The sequence below is a fragment of the Neovison vison genome, chromosome 12 (assembly GCF_020171115.1).
Source record: "Neovison vison isolate M4711 chromosome 12, ASM_NN_V1, whole genome shotgun sequence".
NCBI lineage: Eukaryota > Metazoa > Chordata > Mammalia > Carnivora > Mustelidae > Neogale > Neogale vison.
The window spans coordinates 63397903-63417715 of NC_058102.1; the positions used below are offsets into that span (position 1 = coordinate 63397903).

The 19813-nt window shown below is 37.2% G+C and overlaps 1 protein-coding gene across 3 annotated transcripts in view; it reads left to right on the forward strand.

Moving 5' to 3' along the window:
* PDE3A (phosphodiesterase 3A) overlaps nt 1–19813 on the forward strand; it is a 324042-nt gene that overhangs the window by 290666 nt on the left and 13563 nt on the right. For all 3 annotated transcript variants that reach the window (XM_044229305.1, XM_044229307.1, XM_044229306.1), the window contains exons 8-14: nt 965–1119; nt 2522–2659; nt 9962–10073; nt 15696–15809; nt 15949–16148; nt 17803–18006; nt 18684–18839. In XM_044229305.1, the coding sequence (XP_044085240.1) occupies nt 965–1119; nt 2522–2659; nt 9962–10073; nt 15696–15809; nt 15949–16148; nt 17803–18006; nt 18684–18839 (1079 nt within the window). The remainder of the gene's footprint in view (nt 1–964; nt 1120–2521; nt 2660–9961; nt 10074–15695; nt 15810–15948; nt 16149–17802; nt 18007–18683; nt 18840–19813) is intronic.

The window sequence follows — 19813 nt, forward strand, 5'->3', positions numbered from 1 at the left end:
ATTTACTTATCTTTTCTGTGCCTCAGTTTCCTTTCTGCACGTGAGCACATCAGAAATGTGGTGATGTGCAATAATAACCAGCCTCATAGGATTGTGTACTTTTAAATGGGTTAGCACAAATGAAGCGCTTTCGGTGGTATCCAGCACATGGCATTCCCCTACTGAACCATTTGGGCACTTACTCAGTCATGAGAAACTTCTTTTGAGGTCATTGCCCCAAAAGCCTGTTCTACAGACACTTGATAGTATCTGACTGGGTCTCTAGTTAGCGTAGTTTAATGCTGACTGAAATGGGAGACAATGGAAGACGTAGGTAAGGAAGAAAGCCACAGATTCCTAGGGATCAAGATTGGATACAGGGGATCTCCTAGGCCCTTAAGTACATGCTAGCTAATATGCCATGTCCTGCAGACCACTTAGTGCTTGGGTGTCTACTTCTTCTTCCATGTGCCCATTCTAGACTTAGCTATTCGGTGGCTTTGTGTGTTGGGTGAATGCAAAAAGGAAAAAGAAATACAAAGTTATGGAATTTTTAACAAGTATAAACTGCTGCTGATCTAAGCATTGTTATGGAGGAATTATTGAATGTCCTAAAATCACAGATCATAATTCTCTCTATTTCATTGGGTTACAAAATGTTTACCTTTTCTGGGCACCTGGGTGGCTCAGTTGGTTGAGCATCTGTTTTTTCAGCTCAGGTCATGATCATGGATTCCTTGGATTGAACCCCACATTGGGCTCCTTGCTTGGAGGGGAGCCTACTTCTCCCTTTCCTTCTGCTAATAAATAATTTTTTTTAAGTACATTTTCCCAGCTTATGATCTTACATTCTTGGTGTGTAAGCTCATGAAAGCAATGTCCCTAAGCATGGTATTTGCCATATGCATTTTAGGAATATTCACTCAAATGGGACCCCTGTGTCCATTTGCAAGTTTCCTAATAAGCTGCTCTCTTTCCATTACAGATGACACTACTCAAGTTACCTCTGATTATGAAACCAACAACAACAGTGACAGCAGTGATATTGTACAGAATGAAGACGAGACTGAGTGCCTGAGAGAGCCTAGGAGGAAAGCTTCTGCTTGTGCTCCCTACGCGCCTGAGGCCATGATATTCCTGGTAGCCCCATATCACTTTGCTCATTCCTTTAACTTAAGAAATTGCATGTCTTCTATGACATGTTTTCTATGACAGAATTGACTTCGAAACAAATTTACAAATCTCTCTCTTTTGGAACATACATGCCTTGTAACCATACCCCTGTGTATCAATATAATTTTTCCTTATCCAAGTTTTCTTGATCTCTTTATGGTTCTCTTATTTAATGATTAAAAAATGCAAGCATTCATCTCCAGAAGTGATTACAGGTGTTTCTTAATCCTAGAATCTGAACATGTTGTAGGTATGTCTAGGAAGAACTTATTTCATCCAGGGAAGCAATATTTTATAAGTATCAATCAACAAAACTGACAAAAGTTGTCTTAGGGCATCTGCAATCATTTTTTCTAGTACCTCCTTCATTTAGAAAGTGTGCCAGTACTTATATTCCTTATTATATTAAACTAGGTTTATACTGACACACTACCCATTAAATGAGAACTGACTTTGTGTGTTTATAGAGATCAATTTGAATGGATGAAAGTGTATATTTATGTCAGGTTAATTTCAGGGATATAGCAAACAAAATAGTTGGCTATCATGTAATTATCAATTGCTGCCATTATCATTTTTCATTTATCTGACTTACCATTTATACTTTTAAAGAGATTGCCAGATAAATTTGTATGTTTCCTAATCCTCATTATCTTTATTTATTTATTTATTTTTGTAAAGGTACTCTTAAGAATGTCCTCATGTTGGACCAATTAGAAAATGTCTTTACATTAATATAGTACATGATTCTTTGGGAACCATACATCACATGAATTAAATTAAAATCTAAGTTAAATGTGGCAGTTATCATCCCACAGGATCAATGCTGATTTTGAAGCAATAATATAAATTTAGCCAAGTAAAGTCGGGAGTGATTAACTCCTTCTCCCCACTCATGGGTTTCTTTTGAGAGTTCAGTGTAAGCCAGGAACCCTCCCAGAAAAATTTATGTAAACGCATAAAGAGATAAATTTACATAAGATTTCAGAGTGTCCTGAAGTCCTTGAATCTTTATTTAGGAACTCCACAGTAGGTAAATAGCAGATACATAAACTTACGAAAGAAACATCCTTTTTTTTTTTTTTTTTTTTTTTTTTTTGTAGCATATATGAACCAGCAATGGACAGGCACCTAATATGCAAAAGCCATGATAGGAAACAGCATTAGGCCCTTTCCTCCTTATGGTGCAATCAGTGTCTTGTTCATCTTGGTTTGTTTGTTTGTTTGTTTGTTTTAAGGATCACTCATTTACCCTGAAGTTTTAAGTCATTTATTTTTGTAACCTCAGTTGTTGAGTTGAACTTATCAAAGCACAAATTGCTTTGTAGAAAAACTGCTTGTTCTTAAAATATTTTCATGTTCATCACAGGACAAGCCAATTCTTGCTCCTGAACCTCTTGTCATGGATAACTTGGACTCAATTATGGAGCAGCTAAATACTTGGAATTTTCCAATTTTCGATTTGGTGGAAAAAATAGGAAGAAAATGTGGCCGTATTCTTAGTCAGGTAAGGAATCTATTCATATGTTTGACTCTATTCATATGTTTGATTTTATGTATTTATTAGTGAGCGAGAGAGAGAGCACAAGCAGAGGGAACAGCAAGGGGAGAGAGAAAGCAGACTCTGCACTGAGCAAGGAGCCCCCCACAGAACTCCATCCCAGGATGTGGGATCATGACCTGAGCCAAAGGCTGACACTTAATGGACAGAGCCACCCAGGCACCCCAATATGTTTGACTTGAAATGTAGGAAAAAACATCCCTTGGTTGGTTAAAGCTGTGTCCATGCTTGACACTGATGTGGGTACTGGGTGGAGAAAGGTTATTTTAAGTACCCAGTGTTCTCCAGATTCCTTCGTGTTGGGTTAACAAAGAAAATTGGGGCACCTGGGTGGCTCAGTGGGTTAAGCCGCTGCCTTCAGCTCAGGTCATGATCTCAGGATCCTGGGATCGAGTCCCACATCGGGCTCTCTGCTCAGCAGGGAGCCTGCTTCCTCCTCTCTCTCTCTCTGCCTGCTTCTCTGCCTACTTGTGATCTCTCTCTGTCAAATAAATAAATAAAATCTTTAAAAAAAAAAAAAAGAAAATTGGAACTGGAAGTGAGTGGAATACCATAGTATGCAATTAAAATATGTAGTTTTTAAGACAAACTGGAAGAGAGCAGGGATACACCAGTAAGATGGAGAAATACATCTGAAATTTATAGAATTCAGCAAAAGCAAAGCTGATACAAGCCCTCAAAAGAAGAAAGTTGCCAAATCATATGCAGCAATTTCTTATGTGTAATTTTTTCCAATGACTATTTTTAAAAACTTTTTTGGGGGGGCGGAGGACCAAAAGAGAGGCAGAGAGGATCTTTTTTTTTTTTTTAAAGATTTTATTTATTTATTTGAGAGAGAGACAGTGAGAGAGAACATGAGCGAGGAGAAGGTCAGAGGGAGAAGCAGACTCCCCATGGAGCTGAAAGCCTGATGTAGGACTCGATCCTGGGACTCCAGGATCATGACCTGAGCCGAAGGCAGTCGTCCAACAACTGAGCCACTCAGGCGCCCCAAGGCTGAGAGAATCTTAACCAGGCTCCATGCCCAGTTCAGAGCCCAAGGTGGGACTCCATCTCATAACCTTGAGATCATGACATTTGCCAGATCAGGAGTGAGACACTTAACCAACTGAGCCACCCAGGCACCTTTAAAACTTTTGAATATTATGGTGCTTAGGTCTTCCCAAAAGTAAGATGCTGTGCAGAAATACATTTCCTTCTATTGCTGTGAGAAACATATCAAATAGAGTTCTCTGTGTTTTAATGTAGAAAATACCTTTTTGTATCACAAGAAATACAGAATGGAAACTATTGCTACTCAAGGAGACTTTTTGTATTTTTTCCTTCAGCTAAACTACTTTCAAGGCTTCCCACACTTAAACTGTCTCCCTGAGAGAGAGAGAAAACACAGAAATTAAAAATTTGAACATGTTTGTTCTCAATAAACAAAACACTGGATTTGCTCTATCATCAGACATCTATCAGAATACACACTCATGTGGGAAGATGCAGTAATATCAGCTTATGTAAAGATGTTTCAGGAGTGTTTTCATAGATGGAATAAATATCATTGCAGAGTAGCTGAAGACTGCCAAACTAACATAAGATTTAGGTGAGAATTCAAGACCCAGATTTATTGGAGCCACGAACGCTTCCCTGGAAAACACTAGAAGAGAAATCACTGTTACACTGATTTCTACTCCGTGCATCAGAGATAGGCTTTCTTCAGACGTTCCAGCAAGTATTTAAGTTTAGGGCTTCAGGGTGAGGATTCCTGATCCGTGAAGGTTTGGAGGAGGAAGATGGAGGGGGCTTTTCCTCTGTTTCTCATTTGCACAAAGTGTTAGTCTAACCTTCAAGAAGAAAAGTATATCCCTCTGCCTGAAAGAGACTAATAGAGAAATTAAATACAGGTCAAAATAATGACAATTCAACTTGCTACCTACAAAAGCAGTGTGCTAAAATGATTGATAGATTATGAAGCTCAAAATAATTACAAAGTCTGTATAACATGTAGTTGCCTCTTCTAGACTCTCCTGACCATGAATACCTAAAGGACTAGGATGACAACGCTTGCACTTTTACTGAAGTTAATGATCCCATTTTTCCTCTTTCCTTATCCTTGGTGCTAAGCAGCACCTTTTATGCTAGGTGACCTTTTTAAGTACTTCTTAATATTTAAGACTTATTTATTTATTTTAGAGCAGGTGAGTGGGCATGGGGGGGAGGGACAGGGGCAGAGGGAGAGAGAAACTCAAGCAGACTGTATGCTGAGCTTGTAGGACCTGAGCCAAGAGCAAGAGTTGGACACTTAACCGACTGTACCACCCAGGGACCCTAGGTGATCTTGAAGACAGGTGTAAGTGCCAGGGAATGGCCAGCAGTCCCTGTACCTGTGGCTGAAAGACTACTTCAAAACTTCGCTGTGAAAGAGAGGAGAAGGCAAAGGCGTCAATGCTCAGAGATGAGGACCCTTTGCCTTTCTTTGCTCCCACTTTTATTGGTCCTTCAGGATAATCACAAATCCTCATTACTGTTTCTCAGGCCTGTGCTATGTGAGAAGTCTTCTTACTGAAACTGGGAAGATCTGTCTACGGAAAAGATAGGATATGCTAATCTGCATGTTCTGTGAGTTCTGCTAAACACAGCCTAAGGGACGATGCGTACATCTCTCAGATCTCAGAGAGGCTGTTTGGGCTGAGAAAGCTTCAGAAAGGCAACTCCCTGTGGCTTTCCAACAGCAGGGGGTTCCTGTAGGCCTTGGCATTCCGAAGGCCCATGCCCTTCCCGAAACCTTCCGTCCCCTCCAGGGGCCTCTCTTATATTTTAGCGAGACAGGTATTATGGCTGATTTCGTGCTCTACATTAACTCCGACATCTAAGGACAGCTGTTTTTATCCAGTCCACCTTAGCCTTAGATACAAAACCTTCCGGTTTTGTATCCCACTTTCTGAAAACACATGCAGGCTGTATCTCTGAGGGAGTGATTTTACCTGGAAATACTCCTGTAATGGTGCCTGGAAAAGAGGTGACAGACCCCTGGGGAAGCCTTTTTTTTCCTCCACTGCAGAGTGTGGCTCCTAGGAGAAAAAGTTCACATTGTTTTGTATCAGATATGTATGTCACACACTCCCGGAAACCCTACAACTTGCTTCTCAGGAACTTTGATGCAGATAGTTTAATCTCCACTTTGCAGAAGAGGAAACTGAGGCTTAAAAGAGCATATGCCTTTCATCTGAAGTGGTAGAGTAAATATCGGAGCCATGATTTGAATGCAGACATAGCCATATTGAAAATCCATACTTTCGTCCTTCATTTACCCTCAGCTCTTTCTCCACTCCCCCCTGCCCCGCCCCCGTAAAACATATTCCTGATTCTGTCTTCAAACACTGGGAAGGTAGTTACTGTAGCAGTCAGTCTTTTAGCCCTAGTGACAGTGTAGTGAATACTGTTCCTCTACCAGCCTCCCCTTGAAGTTCTGGGAGCTGGGGGGTGTGGGCTTGTGAAACTTGATGGGCTGTTTGGCAAAATGTTTTCTAAGAGTCCTGGACCTGAGTACACAAGGGAAAGATTAGATATAATGAACAATTAAGTTGCAGTAAAATGCTCTAATGTGTTTTTCTTCCAGTCACCTTCCAAAAAAGAAATACATAACTATATGAGACTTAGTCATTCACTGTTTATCTTTCCAGTTTACAAAACATTGAACTTTGAGAAAATGCAGTTTTATTTGTCTTGCTGAGTAAAACTTTATGGGCTTTTCTCTTTGATTTGAGTTTATAAGCACAAAGTCATATTTTTACTGGGTGAAAGGCATATTTTTTTCACCTTAGTAAGACTTTGGGACAGCTGAGATGAATTAACTTGAACATTCCGAGAAATCACCTTCTGGCTGAAACTACACAGAAAAAGTCTCACTTCAAAAGATTTTTAAAGAGACATATGTGCAATGGAAATGACTTTTCAGTCTCAGTATACTGACTGCCTTTTTGATGATTATCATGTTTATTTTAACAAATTTAAAAGGACATGGTTCAGATTTCAGAATAGTGCTTGCTTTTTCTGGTTACCAATATTTACCTGGTTAATGGTATCTTTATTTGTGAGTTTAAATTATTGGTGGTTGATTTTTTTTTTTTTAACAGCATGTTGGTAAAAGTACTCCTGTTTTAAAATCATACTCTAAAATATTCTGTCGTCTTAATTTTTCCATTTATCTGTCATATGTTTAAGAGAATAGTAAGAAACTTAGGTCATTTGCAATCCTAATAACATTGTTTTTCAAATAACTGTGGTAGGATTTGAAGTAGTTTAGAGTACAAAATCTGAAGCCAAAGGCTTGGCTTGAATTCTGGTTCTGATAATGTTTGTTGTGTGATCTTGGACAAGTCACTGAAGTTACAAGTATAGTTAAATCCATTAGGTATTTATAAACAAGAATTCAAATATAGATCAAAGCAGTAGTAAAGAGGAAATAACCCCCCCAAATAGCTTAAAATATTACAAAAACCATAAGCTTCACTTTCTGTTGCCTCCCCCCACTTTTTTTTGAGAGAGAGAGCAAACAGGGGAAGTTGTGGAGGAGAGGGAGAGGGAAAGAGAGAGAACCTTAAGCTGGCTCCATGCCCAGCATGAGCCCAATGTTGGGCTCGGTCTCATAACCCTGAGATCATGACCTGAGCCAAAATCAAGAGTCAGACGCTTAATCAGCTGACTCACCCAGGTGCCCCTGTTGCATTTTTAAAGAGAGGATATGGGAATGGTATGTTAGACACAAAGAGGGTGAAACTTGTCATTCAGAATGGAGAAAAGTATACAGAAGTCGATGTACATAGTATATAATCTGTTCCCAACCTAGCAGCTCTGGTGATCCTTTTAAAACATAAGTCAAATAAGGGCATCTGGGTGGTACAGTAGGAAAGCATCTGACTTCGGCTCAGGTCATGACCCTAGGGCCTAGTGATGGAGCCCTGCATTGGGCTCCATGCTCAGCTGGGCATCTGCTTCTCCCTCTTCCTCTGCCCCTCCCTCCACTTAGGCTCCCTTTCTCTCTCTGTCTTTCAAATAAATAAATAAAATCTTAAAAAGAAAAAAAGTAAGATAAAGTTACTTCCCTATTCCCATATCTTCAGCATCTTCCTACCTACTTAGAGTAAAAGTCTTACAATGATCAATTTGGCTGTCAGATTCCAAGATTGCACCCTGCCCCATCCCACTGTGTTATTGCAAACTTAAATTCTACTCCTGTACTCATTCATTCTGTTTTAGCTACACTGGCCTTCTTGCTATTTCTTGAGTATAGCAGACATACCTCAGGGCCTTTGCATAGGCCTTTTTCTCCATATGGAAAACCTCTTTTCTCAGATAGCCATGTACCTCAATCTACATCTCCTTCAGTTCTTTGCTCAGATATCACCTGGATATGCCTACTCTATCCACCAAACTTAAAAAAAAAAAAAAAAAGCAAATTCTATAGCTTCCCTGTGTTCCCAGTCCTCTAGTCTGTTCTCCTTTTTCTTCTTCTATAGTACTTACTACTCCTTTTATAGTATATACCTTACTTATTACATCTGTTATGTACTGCCCTCCCCTGCTAGACTCTAAGCTCCCTGAAGGAAGAGATCTTTGTTTTGTTCCCCTGTATATATGACTCATACAGAGCAGTGTCTGGAACGTGGTAGGCACTTAGAAGTTGTATGCTGAATGAGTAACTCTCCTTTGTAGTTATGTCAGCCTAAATAGGTATAATGAGGCAAACTCAAACTTGTAAAAAGATGAGTTTATTCAGGAATAGCAGAACTGCAGTTTAGGATGTGCAAACTATGGTGACTCTCTTGAGGGTTTGGGTTTGGCTATAATTATGGGCAGGGAATGTAAAGAGGGGATAGTTCAGTTAGAGTCTGTTAAAGTCAAAACCCAATGGAGACCAGGTTTGAAATTCCCTGAGCAGACAAAACCAGAAAAAAAGCTCAAGTCCACTTAGTTTGGAAGACCAGCCCAATCTGGATGGTTTCTTGTTCATGCCTCTGGAAACCGTGTAAATACGACTTCCCAAGGTTGATATAAGGCAACTCCTCTTCAACCCCCTATCATTTAAAGAAAATTCCAATGTTATCACTTCTCTAAAAATCAGTCATTTACAGGAAATCAGTCTCTTGGTCCTTGAGCTTTATTTTTCTGAGGACACATGGGTGAGATTATTTTGTTTTATATCCTCTGATTTCATTTTAGATAGAAATTCCATTATAGTTCTCTATATAGGTGTATAAATATTTACATGTATATATAGATATAATATACGTGATAAACACTGAGTACATAATTAAAGGAATATCACTGAATTTAAATAGATTCAAAGTCAGTAACAAAAGATAGGAATTTAGCTATGAAATGGCAGATCAAAGATGGAGAGGAAATATTTCAAGACAACCTTAAGAAGAGATGCAGATAATAAAAATGATGACTAATTCTTAAAGTTTCCTGAGGTATAGCCAACACTGTGCCTTTGTGACATGGTGCTATACTCTGTTCTGACATGTGAATAAGCATTTCTCTTATTCACATGTCTTACCTTCTTCTGTGCCTTTATCAGTTTTTTCTCCATCATTTGCACATCAAATATGCCAATCATAGGTGTAGGTGTTCACTGGATTTGGGTCACCAGAGGTGTGAATGCAATTGGATGAGAATGTATACTTGGAGGAGAAAGAGAAGACAAGCTAGGAAAAAAATAATTTAAGATGTTGTTATTTATACTGCATTAGAATAAATCAGTTTTCTCTATATAGTTAGTCGAAGTAACTGTTTTTCTCTCTTTCATAATTCTTTCCCTTTACGCTTCATTCAGTAAGGTACAACTCTGAATCCTTTATCCTCTTCTTTTTTCTTTAATGAAAATTGGACCAAACTAAGGCTTTTTCCTTATTTATTAGTGCTTGTAGTATGCGCTATACAAGGAGGAATTAAGAAGGATTCTCTAGCAGTTGATAGCACACAGTGGAGTGCCTTGATATGTTTCTGTAGTGTATACTGTTGTTTGGGTTGTTTTCTTGGTTGAATGTCTACACCTTTAAAAGCAGATTAAATACCCCTTGAGGTCAGGGGCTACAGGAACTAGACACACAGAGTTCTTCAGTACTTACTTGACTTACTGTTCCCTGTAAGTTTTCTGCTGGCCAGGAGTTATTTGTTTTAATTTTTTTTTTTTCCTTTTGTGTCTGATACATACTGAGGGATGTTTTTTATAAAGCTTTGTCTTTCTCTTTATAGGTATCATACAGACTTTTTGAAGACATGGGCCTTTTTGAAGCTTTCAAAATTCCAGTTAGGGAATTTATGAATTATTTTCATGCTTTGGAGATTGGATACAGGGAAATTCCTTGTAAGTATAAGTTATATGTGAAATAATACTTTTCGAATCTGCTAAAATTGCTCTGGGTAATGGGATATTGAACCACTGGCAGATAGCAGAGAACTATACATGGTAAACACTGGATATGACCTCAACCAGGAGATTACAGCCTGTTTCAGAGTTCCGGTCCCTTCACCTCTCAGCTGTCACAGACTGTGGGTCTTACTTCACCTCTGTATGCCTCATTTCTTAATCTGTAAAATGGGGATCATAATATCTTTGAGGATTGTAATAGCTTTGTAGGATTGTTATGAGGATAACATGAGGTTATAAATCTGAAGGAGTGATAATAGTTCCTTCACAGTAAGCCAGTTTAAGTGTGTGGTCCATAAATAATTAAATGTTAAATTTATTCCTCATTTTATAATACACTCCTTTTATTGGATGAGTTCAACCTTTCTTCTGGCATCTGGAGAGTTAATTCATGAACTCTTGGAAGTTTTTTCAGTATAAGAAAGACCTGGCTGGGGATGGAGGGATGGGAGGGTGATGGTCTAATTAACAGAAAAGAAAAAAAGAGACACCTCAAAGGGGGTTGCAAAGAAATTATTAGAAGCATTTTAAAAGTCAGATAAATGTGAAGACCAAAGGAAGAGACACAAACAAGTATTCAAATTAGTGAACTTAAAAGATTGTGAAGGTAATTTTGTCGTTTATGATATAAAATTGGAACAGAGAGGAGATGTTGAATTTTCAATATGGAGCATTTCTGGTATCACCTGAACACGTGAGTAGAATCATCCTACATGCAAAAATCCAGTCAGGAAAGTTGTGAGAATGTGCAGAAATCATGTGGTACTTTTAGAAAATAAATGCATAGCAAAAGAAGTAGTCAGACATACATTGGTTGAAGCATACCTTAGAAATGCGTTGTTCAAATCATGCTTTAACTTGTAAGTTTTAAATTTGCTTTTATACACCTTAGACTTCAAAACCCCATGTCTTTTTCTAATAGTAAACAGCTGATGTTAAATGAAAATTCTGTGGAGACACATAAAGTAGAGGTATTTCCAGAAAGAGGTAGTATATTAAACTAATGATCCATTATTAACATACTGTTTTTCAAAACACCATCCATCTGCTACATTGGAATGAAAATACACAGCTGATGGCATGTGATAGGAGAAGATAATGAAGAATTGGATCTAGAAATGAAATTTGTTGGAGACTATGGGACCAAAATGCAGACAAGACAAGAGGGTGGGTGTAGACAAGAGAGAAACTTAAGAACACTGGGTCCCTTGGGAAAGTCTGGGCAGTAGGGCCATGGAAATAGAGAGACAGACAGAGACAAAAAAGGGGCAGTTTGAAAGAATCTCAAGATAAGCCTTGCTTTCTTAGTACCATTTTCCCAGGGCACACCCTGGTTAGATGCCAGTGATTGATGTAAGTGTTACTGAGTTTTCAACAGCTAGTCATTAGACTAAATTTACAAATTGTTCTATTTCCAAATGTATTTTAGTGACATAATCAGCTATAGCCAAGTCTATTAAGTACCAGTTGATGTAACTACTAACTTTTCTCTAGGCAGTATGTCATAAAATCTTAGGGAAAGTCGACCAGTATTTAAGTGTAAAACGAAGTTTCCAGATTCTAAATTTTATTTTATTAATTTTATTATTTTATTACTTATGTTTATATTTTCTCATTTTACAACTGAATAGATGTTTCATTTTCTGAAATAGTGGCTTCTTCATTTCATATGAAAATAATTTAACAAATTCTTTTTTATTTTTTATTTTTATTATAGCATAATAAACTTGTTCTATTATAACATAATAAGCTTGTTCTATTAGGAACCGTACACATTTTTGGTAAAGGGAATTCATTTACAGAAGTTTTAGCTTGACTGGTGATCCCTTTTATTTTATTTTTAAAGATTTTATTTATTTATTTGACAGAGAGATGACAAGTAGGCAGAGAGAGGAGGAAGCAGGCCTCCCACTAAGCAGAGAGCCTGATGTGAGGCTTGATCCCAGGACCTTGGGATCATGACCAGAGCCAAAAGCAGAGGCTTTAACCACTGAGCCACCCAGGTGCCCCTGGTGATCCCTTTTAAATAGTAATTCCTTGCATGTGGTAGTATTATAAATTTAGACTAATATAGGTATTTATTAAAAGCATTATTTATCATTAACTTTAATTATCATACACAAATATTTCTTATATGTCTCCTTAATTTAGTATCTACTCCTAGAGGATAATATTTCTAATAGCTCTATCTAAATAAACCCATATGTAAATGAAAATCCCAAGAGCATCTAAAATGGGATTAGATTAACTTTAATATGACAATGACCTAAAATATTAGAAACTAAATTTTATTATACTTCTAAGCACACTTTTAACAATTTTTAAGAGATGAAGACTTTTAAATTTGTACCCAGAGCCCTTACTAAAATTTGAGGAATCTAGATTTAAAAATGGACACAGGTAGGTAGGTAGATATTTCATGGAGTAGCAGTGGATGAAGTATAAATATAGGCAACTCACTGATAGAACTATGATGCTGAATGTATATTTGTTCAATAAAGGTTAAGATAAATTAAGGTATACTTGATCCTCAGTTGCACAGAGAAATAAATAATGTTCATTATTGTTCACAGTCCCTTTTAGTTGGGCATACTGGCAAGTAAAGAAGAGAAATTGTTAGGTCCTATCCATTCGTGAATTCAAAGTTAGTTTTGAGTGTGCTTTTTCCATTTTCAGAGACCTTCATCGCTGAAGTATGTTCTTCCTAACACCTCTCATTCTTGTTACTGAAGCTGGAGAAGTGGGTAGAATGGAGGCAGTGAGAAGAATCTTGGTCCGTCTGTGTGTAGTTCAGTTCAGTTAAGCTGTGTGTCACGTGCCCACCAGTGTGAAAGCTAGATACTGAGGGGGCATGGGACAAGCTGGAAGGGTACAACTATGACAGTATTTGCTATAAGCCAAAGGGAAAAAAATATTTAAATTGTCACTTTTCTTCTTTAACACTTTCCTAAAGAAGCATAGAAAGAATTTTCAATCGAAAGTCTATAGGTCTAAAAATCTATACATTTTCCATATAACTCCCACCCTCCAAGCCAGCTCACTTCAATTCTGTGCTTGAGGGATAGGGAGAAAGTTGAGAAAAACAAGTGTATCGAGACAGAGGTGGGGAGCTGGGCAGGCTATGGGAATGAGACAGGGCATGAATGAGTGATGGTAATTACTTGCACACAGTAATTTTCCCAGCTTGCTGCAAAGGAGGAGGAAAGACCTCAACTCAGAAGCTCTCTCCCAGCCTATCCCCTAATGGTGGCAGTGGGGGCATTTTCTTCCTCTAGCAGGTCATCTCTGCCTTCTCCCTCCCCCAGGGGTTTAGCATATCTTTTATTTTAGCTCTTCAATTCTTAACAAATCCAGCATTGATCTTGGAAGAAAACCAGTGATCTGTGCTAACTCACTGTCTTGTCCAAAAACAATTTTTTTTAAGATTTTATTTATTTATTTGAGAGAGAGAGCGAGCAGTCACATGCTTGAGCATGAAAGGGAGGGAGCGGCAGAGGGGAGAGGGAGAAGCAGGCTTCCTGCTGAGCAGAGAGCTTTGCACAGAGCTGGACCCCAGGACCCCTGGGATCATGACCTGAGCCCAAGGCAGATAGTTAACCAAGTGAGTCACCCAGGCGACCCAGCAGTCATGCATTTTACGTGAATTATATTTACATTAGTTGCAAGCTTACTCTGTGTCAGGAATTTAAAAATATGTTTTCTTCTGTAATTCTTACAAATGTACTGTGAAATAAGGCCCTACTTTTTAATATGCCTTTATTTTTAAAATTACAAGATGAATTGTGAGCAGCTCACTCGAGCTCACACGGGTAATAGATCTTAGAACAGAGACAAATTCAGATCTGTCCTAAATCCAGACACTTAGCATGACGAGTTTGGTAATGGCACAGGTATGGATCTAAAATGTTTGGTCTTGGATGACTTGAGATAGTCTATACACAGAGATAACAGACTCCAATTTCAATGAAATTGTTCTTTGGATGACTAGGTAATATCAGTATTCTCCTCTGGCAATGACAGAGGGCATGGGGTTTGCCATTTCCTCCTTTGGAGTCTTGGATGTCTGTTATAAGCACATCCTCTCAAGTCCTTACAAGGCCCCTCTGCTGAAATGCTGGGGGATTACATAAAATTTAGCTACATATCATCACTTAAAGATTGACTCTTAAGAGTTCCTGGAGATGTAGGGAAATAAGCACCATCTACCTACATCCCCCTGTATGCCATGAACACCAAAAATGTTAGTTTTTTCTGGGGCACCTGGGTGGCTCAGTTACGTGTCTGCCTTCTCAGGTCATGATCCTGGGATCCTGGGATCAAGTCCTGCTCCAGGTTCCCTGCTCAGCAAGGAGTCTGCTTTTCCCTCTCCCTCTGCCCCTCCACCAACTTGGGTTCCTGAGAGGGCTCTCTCTCTCTCTCTTTCTCAAATAAATAAATAAAATATTTAAAAGAAAAAGAAGGGAAAGAAAAAAATAAAAGAAAAAATGTTCATTTTTTTCTTTCTTCCCTGACCAGGGTCCGGATGTTTTCCCCAATTCCCATTATCATTCTTACTGTTCTCTTCTCTTTTCTCTTTTATCTGTTGAGTATTATTCAGAGATGTGATCTACTATATTGGATGTGACTGTATTATGGTTGGTCATTAGAAATAGAGTATGTGAAGTTAGCATACTTAGGATAATGTATAGCAATCAATGAAATATTCTGAAGGGCCAGTAAACAAGAGAAGAACTTGGAAGAATTGCACCAGAAAAAGGTGAGCTGAGAGCACACCATGCCTTTGGTCTTGGTTTAGTAGATGCCAAATTGCATGTATAGAATATACCCCCTTCCCATGGTAATGACCTTTAACTAGAGGATTTGGTTTTCTTGTAAATTTTGCTCTTCTAAATGACTCAACTTTCTACATTTATGTACAAAAAAGTTTTTATTTTTCTCTTCAGGTATTTCTTAGAGCTGTGTTCCCAAATTAGAATTTTTAGATCAGAGAATATCATTGATTGTGGTTTTCAGTTTTGCTTTGTGAATTTAACCTATATTCAGAAGATATATTGTTAATTTTTACCAGTGTTTTAAATTTGATGCAAAAGAATCCTACTTTGTTTTATTCAGATTATATTTGTATGCTATTTAGCAGAGATGCATATTAGGTGGTACAGACCATTGGTCTGACCTAATTAAAGAATGTCATGCATCTTTCTGGTCCTCTGCATAATCTTATATAGGAGCATGGAAATAAATATGAGGGTAAACATTGCAGTGATTGCACTTAGTGAGCGTTCTATAGATGTTCGGTTTCTTCCAGACACAGATTTTTCCACTTCAGACATCTGCATGCATAATCAATGTAATGTGTGCTTCCCCCCAACCCTCATTGCTATAGCTATTATGGAGTCTTGGAAGAGTAATCGAAGAGTATTTGTCCTAGAACATTTGGCTGCCTTTCACTGGGGTATTCAAATGTTAAAACTAAACTGTTTAACCAGTAGGTGGCACTCTTAGTCCTTGGACCCCAAAGTTCACCAATGAATGACTTTTCTTCCTTTGCACTGGTTACAGATCATAACAGAATCCATGCCACTGATGTGTTACATGCTGTGTGGTACCTTACTACCCAGCCAATTCCAGGCCACTCCACTGTAATTAATGATCCCGGGTCAGCAAGTGATTCAGGTGCGTATTAAGTGCATCTGTGCTCCCTTGTTGGGGGTGGGGAGTGGAGAGAAGCTTTTCTTAATAAAGGAAGTCAAGACAGATAGTACCAGTTTAATACTTTTTAAAATTTTCTATTACTATCATTTTCTCTTCTCAGATTCTGACAGTGGATTTACTCATGGACATATGGGATATGTCTTCTCAAAAATGTATAACGTGCCTGATGATAAATATGGATGTCTGTCTGGGAATATCCCTGCCTTAGAGTTAATGGCATTGTATGTGGCTGCAGCCATGCATGATTATGATCACCCAGGAAGGACAAACGCTTTCCTGGTTGCAACTAGTGCTCCTCAGGTAAATCTTTCCATTTTGATGTGAAGAAATAATTTGCTTGAGAGATTTTTCCAAAGGTAATTAATTTTATAAGTTTGACTTATAATAGGGAACAGATGAATATGAGCCCAACTATATTTAGCCCTAGGATAGAATTTGTGGAGACCAAGCTAATTTTGAAAAGATATCGTATTTGTTCCAAGATATTAATGGCAAGCTTGCAACTTTATTACCCGTGGGAATCCCATCCCATATTCTAAAGAAGAAAAACTAGTTAAATCCATATTAATGAACCTTCTCAACAAAGAAAATCCAACCTATACAAAAGTCTCTTTTTGAAAAGATTGGAGAACCAGATCTTTCTTGGACTTTTAATTATGTAAGTCATCATTGTATATAAAACCCATTCCTTTGAAATACATTTATTATAACAACTGTGATACTTAACGACATTTGGTTAGTAGGATTTAAACATCAACTTATTTCATTCATTTGAGGGATTTTTTTTTTAACCTGAACATAGTATTCCAAAAACAATAACTTTAAAGAAGTCTATTTTCATATATACTTAAATTTAGGTCAAAAATTAATCACTGAGTATCCTGGCATCTCCACCTATGTAATCAAACCCAGTAAGTTTCTCTTTGATTTAATTAGCTGTGTCTCTGTTACTAAGTATTCTGAGATCCTGTTTTTCTTTCTAGAGGATCTAGAAGCCAATCTGGTCTCATACTTACTTATTTTCTTATTTGCTTTTTGTCTTTACTAAACTCCCATCCATTTCCACCTGTCTTATAGACTAGACTAGAATTTTCCTCTAATCTATATACAATAAAAGAATCCTGAATTTTTTCCCCAACTACCTACTTTAACTTATTTCAGCATGTCCTTGGTACTCCAGAATTATTTTTCTTAAAGGTGAGCAAATCCTTTTGCCAGCACCCTTTAGCATTCATATTTTCCTTCACATGTATGCATTTTTACTTAGTACAATTGAAATTTTCATGTGCTTTGTTTTTCCTTTTTATCCTTATGCCTTCTTTTTTCCTGTATTTTCTGTCTACCACACTAGTGTTCAAGCAGTGTTTAGGTAACTTCTTTTATAGTGTCCCTCAGCATTATTAGAGAATTCCTGCAAATAGATATTTATTGTACACCTTTAGTTCCTAGTTGGAGGGTGATATCTTCTATGGCTGTTTGTGGGATGAGAATTTTTAAATTATGAGCCTCTCAGGGAATCCATTCCTATTTATTAGTTATACATGCTTAAGGAAAGGTAATTCTTATTCTAGATGCAGAAATTAACTGAGTCACCTCAGAGGGATTTTAATATATTTGGATTTTTTTAATAGTTAAATTTCTGTACAAACAAATCTGATAAAAGCTAACTCTAAGCCCCTCATTTGCAAGAATTTGGAATAAAGTTTCAAGGAAATGAAATTCACCTTACAAAGAAAGGAAATTTTAACCAAGAAAAGTAATCAACAGCCAATGTAATTACGTTATGGAATTCTTAATAACCAACAGTCACAAGATTACATTTCTATGTCCTGTGAAAAAAGAGGATCCTGAAAGCTTTGCCTATTATGTATTTTTATGATTTGGGGTTTTTGTTTTTTGTTTTTTGTTTTTAATTTAAAAGTTGAGCCATTCAGTCTTCGCCCTCTTTGCCTAGGCGGTGCTCTATAACGATCGTTCCGTTTTGGAGAATCATCACGCAGCTGCTGCATGGAATCTTTTCATGTCCCGGCCAGAGTACAACTTCTTAGTTAACCTTGACCATGTGGAATTTAAGCATTTTCGTTTTCTTGTCATTGAAGCAATTCTGGCCACTGACCTGAAGAAACACTTTGATTTTGTAGCCAAATTTAATGCCAAGGTAACTAGATTTGTACCAGTCTTCATTTTATGACCATATTGAAAGATGTCATGGAATCAAAGTGTGGAACAAAACTTACTGCTCTCACCTCTTATATGTCAACTGTGAAAATTAAATGCAATAAAATGTTTAACCAGAAACAGATATACGGGGCTTGGTCCCAATCTAGAAATCTGAGATGTTGAGGTGCTACCTATATATTATACTTTGTGCTGCAAAGAAGTAAAATTCTCTCTGTCACCGGGTTTTTTGTTTGATTTTTATTTGCTCTCATCTCTGTGGTATACTAACACAAATTGTCTAGAAGTAGAAAAGGTCAAAACCCTGAAACAAAATTTCATACATCAAACATAAATACCCAAATGTTAACTTAAGAAAATTTCTTATCATTTGTAGCTGTATTTATTTACTAATCATTGGTAATAAATGCTAATTTTAAATAGCATTTATTTTCAGTTCCATAATTAACAATTACTTTATGCATCATTTAAAATTTTATTTTTCTGATGAGCTGTTTTACTATTATGTAAGCCGTAGCATTTTAAATAGCTAAGAAGTTCCTCCTTTCTTGGTATTCTGATCTCTACATGTTAATATAATAAATATTGTATTGTTTATTCTGTCCAACTTTTGCTTTCATTGAGGCAAACCACATTTTACCTTTGCCCCTCAAACAGGTGAATGATGATGTTGGAATAGATTGGACCAATGAAAATGATCGCCTCCTGGTTTGCCAAATGTGTATAAAGTTGGCTGATATCAATGGGCCAGCTAAATGCAAAGAGCTCCATCTTCAGTGGACAGAGGGTATTGTCAATGAATTTTATGAACAGGTAACCATCTGTTTATCTTAATTTATAATAGGCTGCTCATGAATTCACAAAAGGTTGCAAAAGCTGTAAAAGTGTTATCAGTCTCTTTTATATTCATACTAACATCAGAAAACTAAAAACTCTAAGATAAAGTTATTTGCAAGTATTACAGGGAGCGGAGGTGAGGGCAGAAGAAGATGTTGAAATAATGAAATGACCTGACACATTCGGAAGATCATTGACATATTGTTTCTTTTTTAAAAATAAATTTATTACAATTGAAGCTCATTTACATTTATATACATGAATGTACATCAGATTAAGTTCATTGACTTTTAATATTCAATAACAGCAGTGTCTGAAAAATCTTTATTTTATTTGAGATGATAATGTGAGAGTAAACACTCTATCGAAGAATCTTCCACAGAAACACTGATCAGATTATATATGAAGCATTGTTTTGAGTACTGTGATCTGTTCTCTTAAGAGGATTCCGGAGGTGGTGGAGCATGGGTAAAGGACAGGAATCAGTAGCATAAATTGACATGATGAGGGTTACTGGAGGGGTGTTGGGTGGGGGGATGGGCTAAATGGGTGATGGGCATTAAGGAGGACACTTGTGTAATGAGCACTGGGTGTTATATGCAACTGATGAATTATGAAATTCTCCCCCTGAAACTAATAATACAGTATATGTTAACTAAATTGTATTTAAATAAAATTTTTTTTTTTAAAAAGTGAAGATCATTTCCCTGTGTGGTGGGGAAAATGGAGGTGTTACATTACCTGTCTTCAGATACTTTAAAGACTGACATACAAATTTAGGATTAAGTGCATCATATGTTGCAGAGATAAAAGTAAATGTCACTTAGCATAGGATTTGATTTATAAGAAACATTAGATTTCTTTCTGCTTCCCTAAAAAGGGTATAAATATAACCAGTCTATACAAGTTATAGAAGGATTGATTTCAAGACAATGTGAGAAAGAAATATG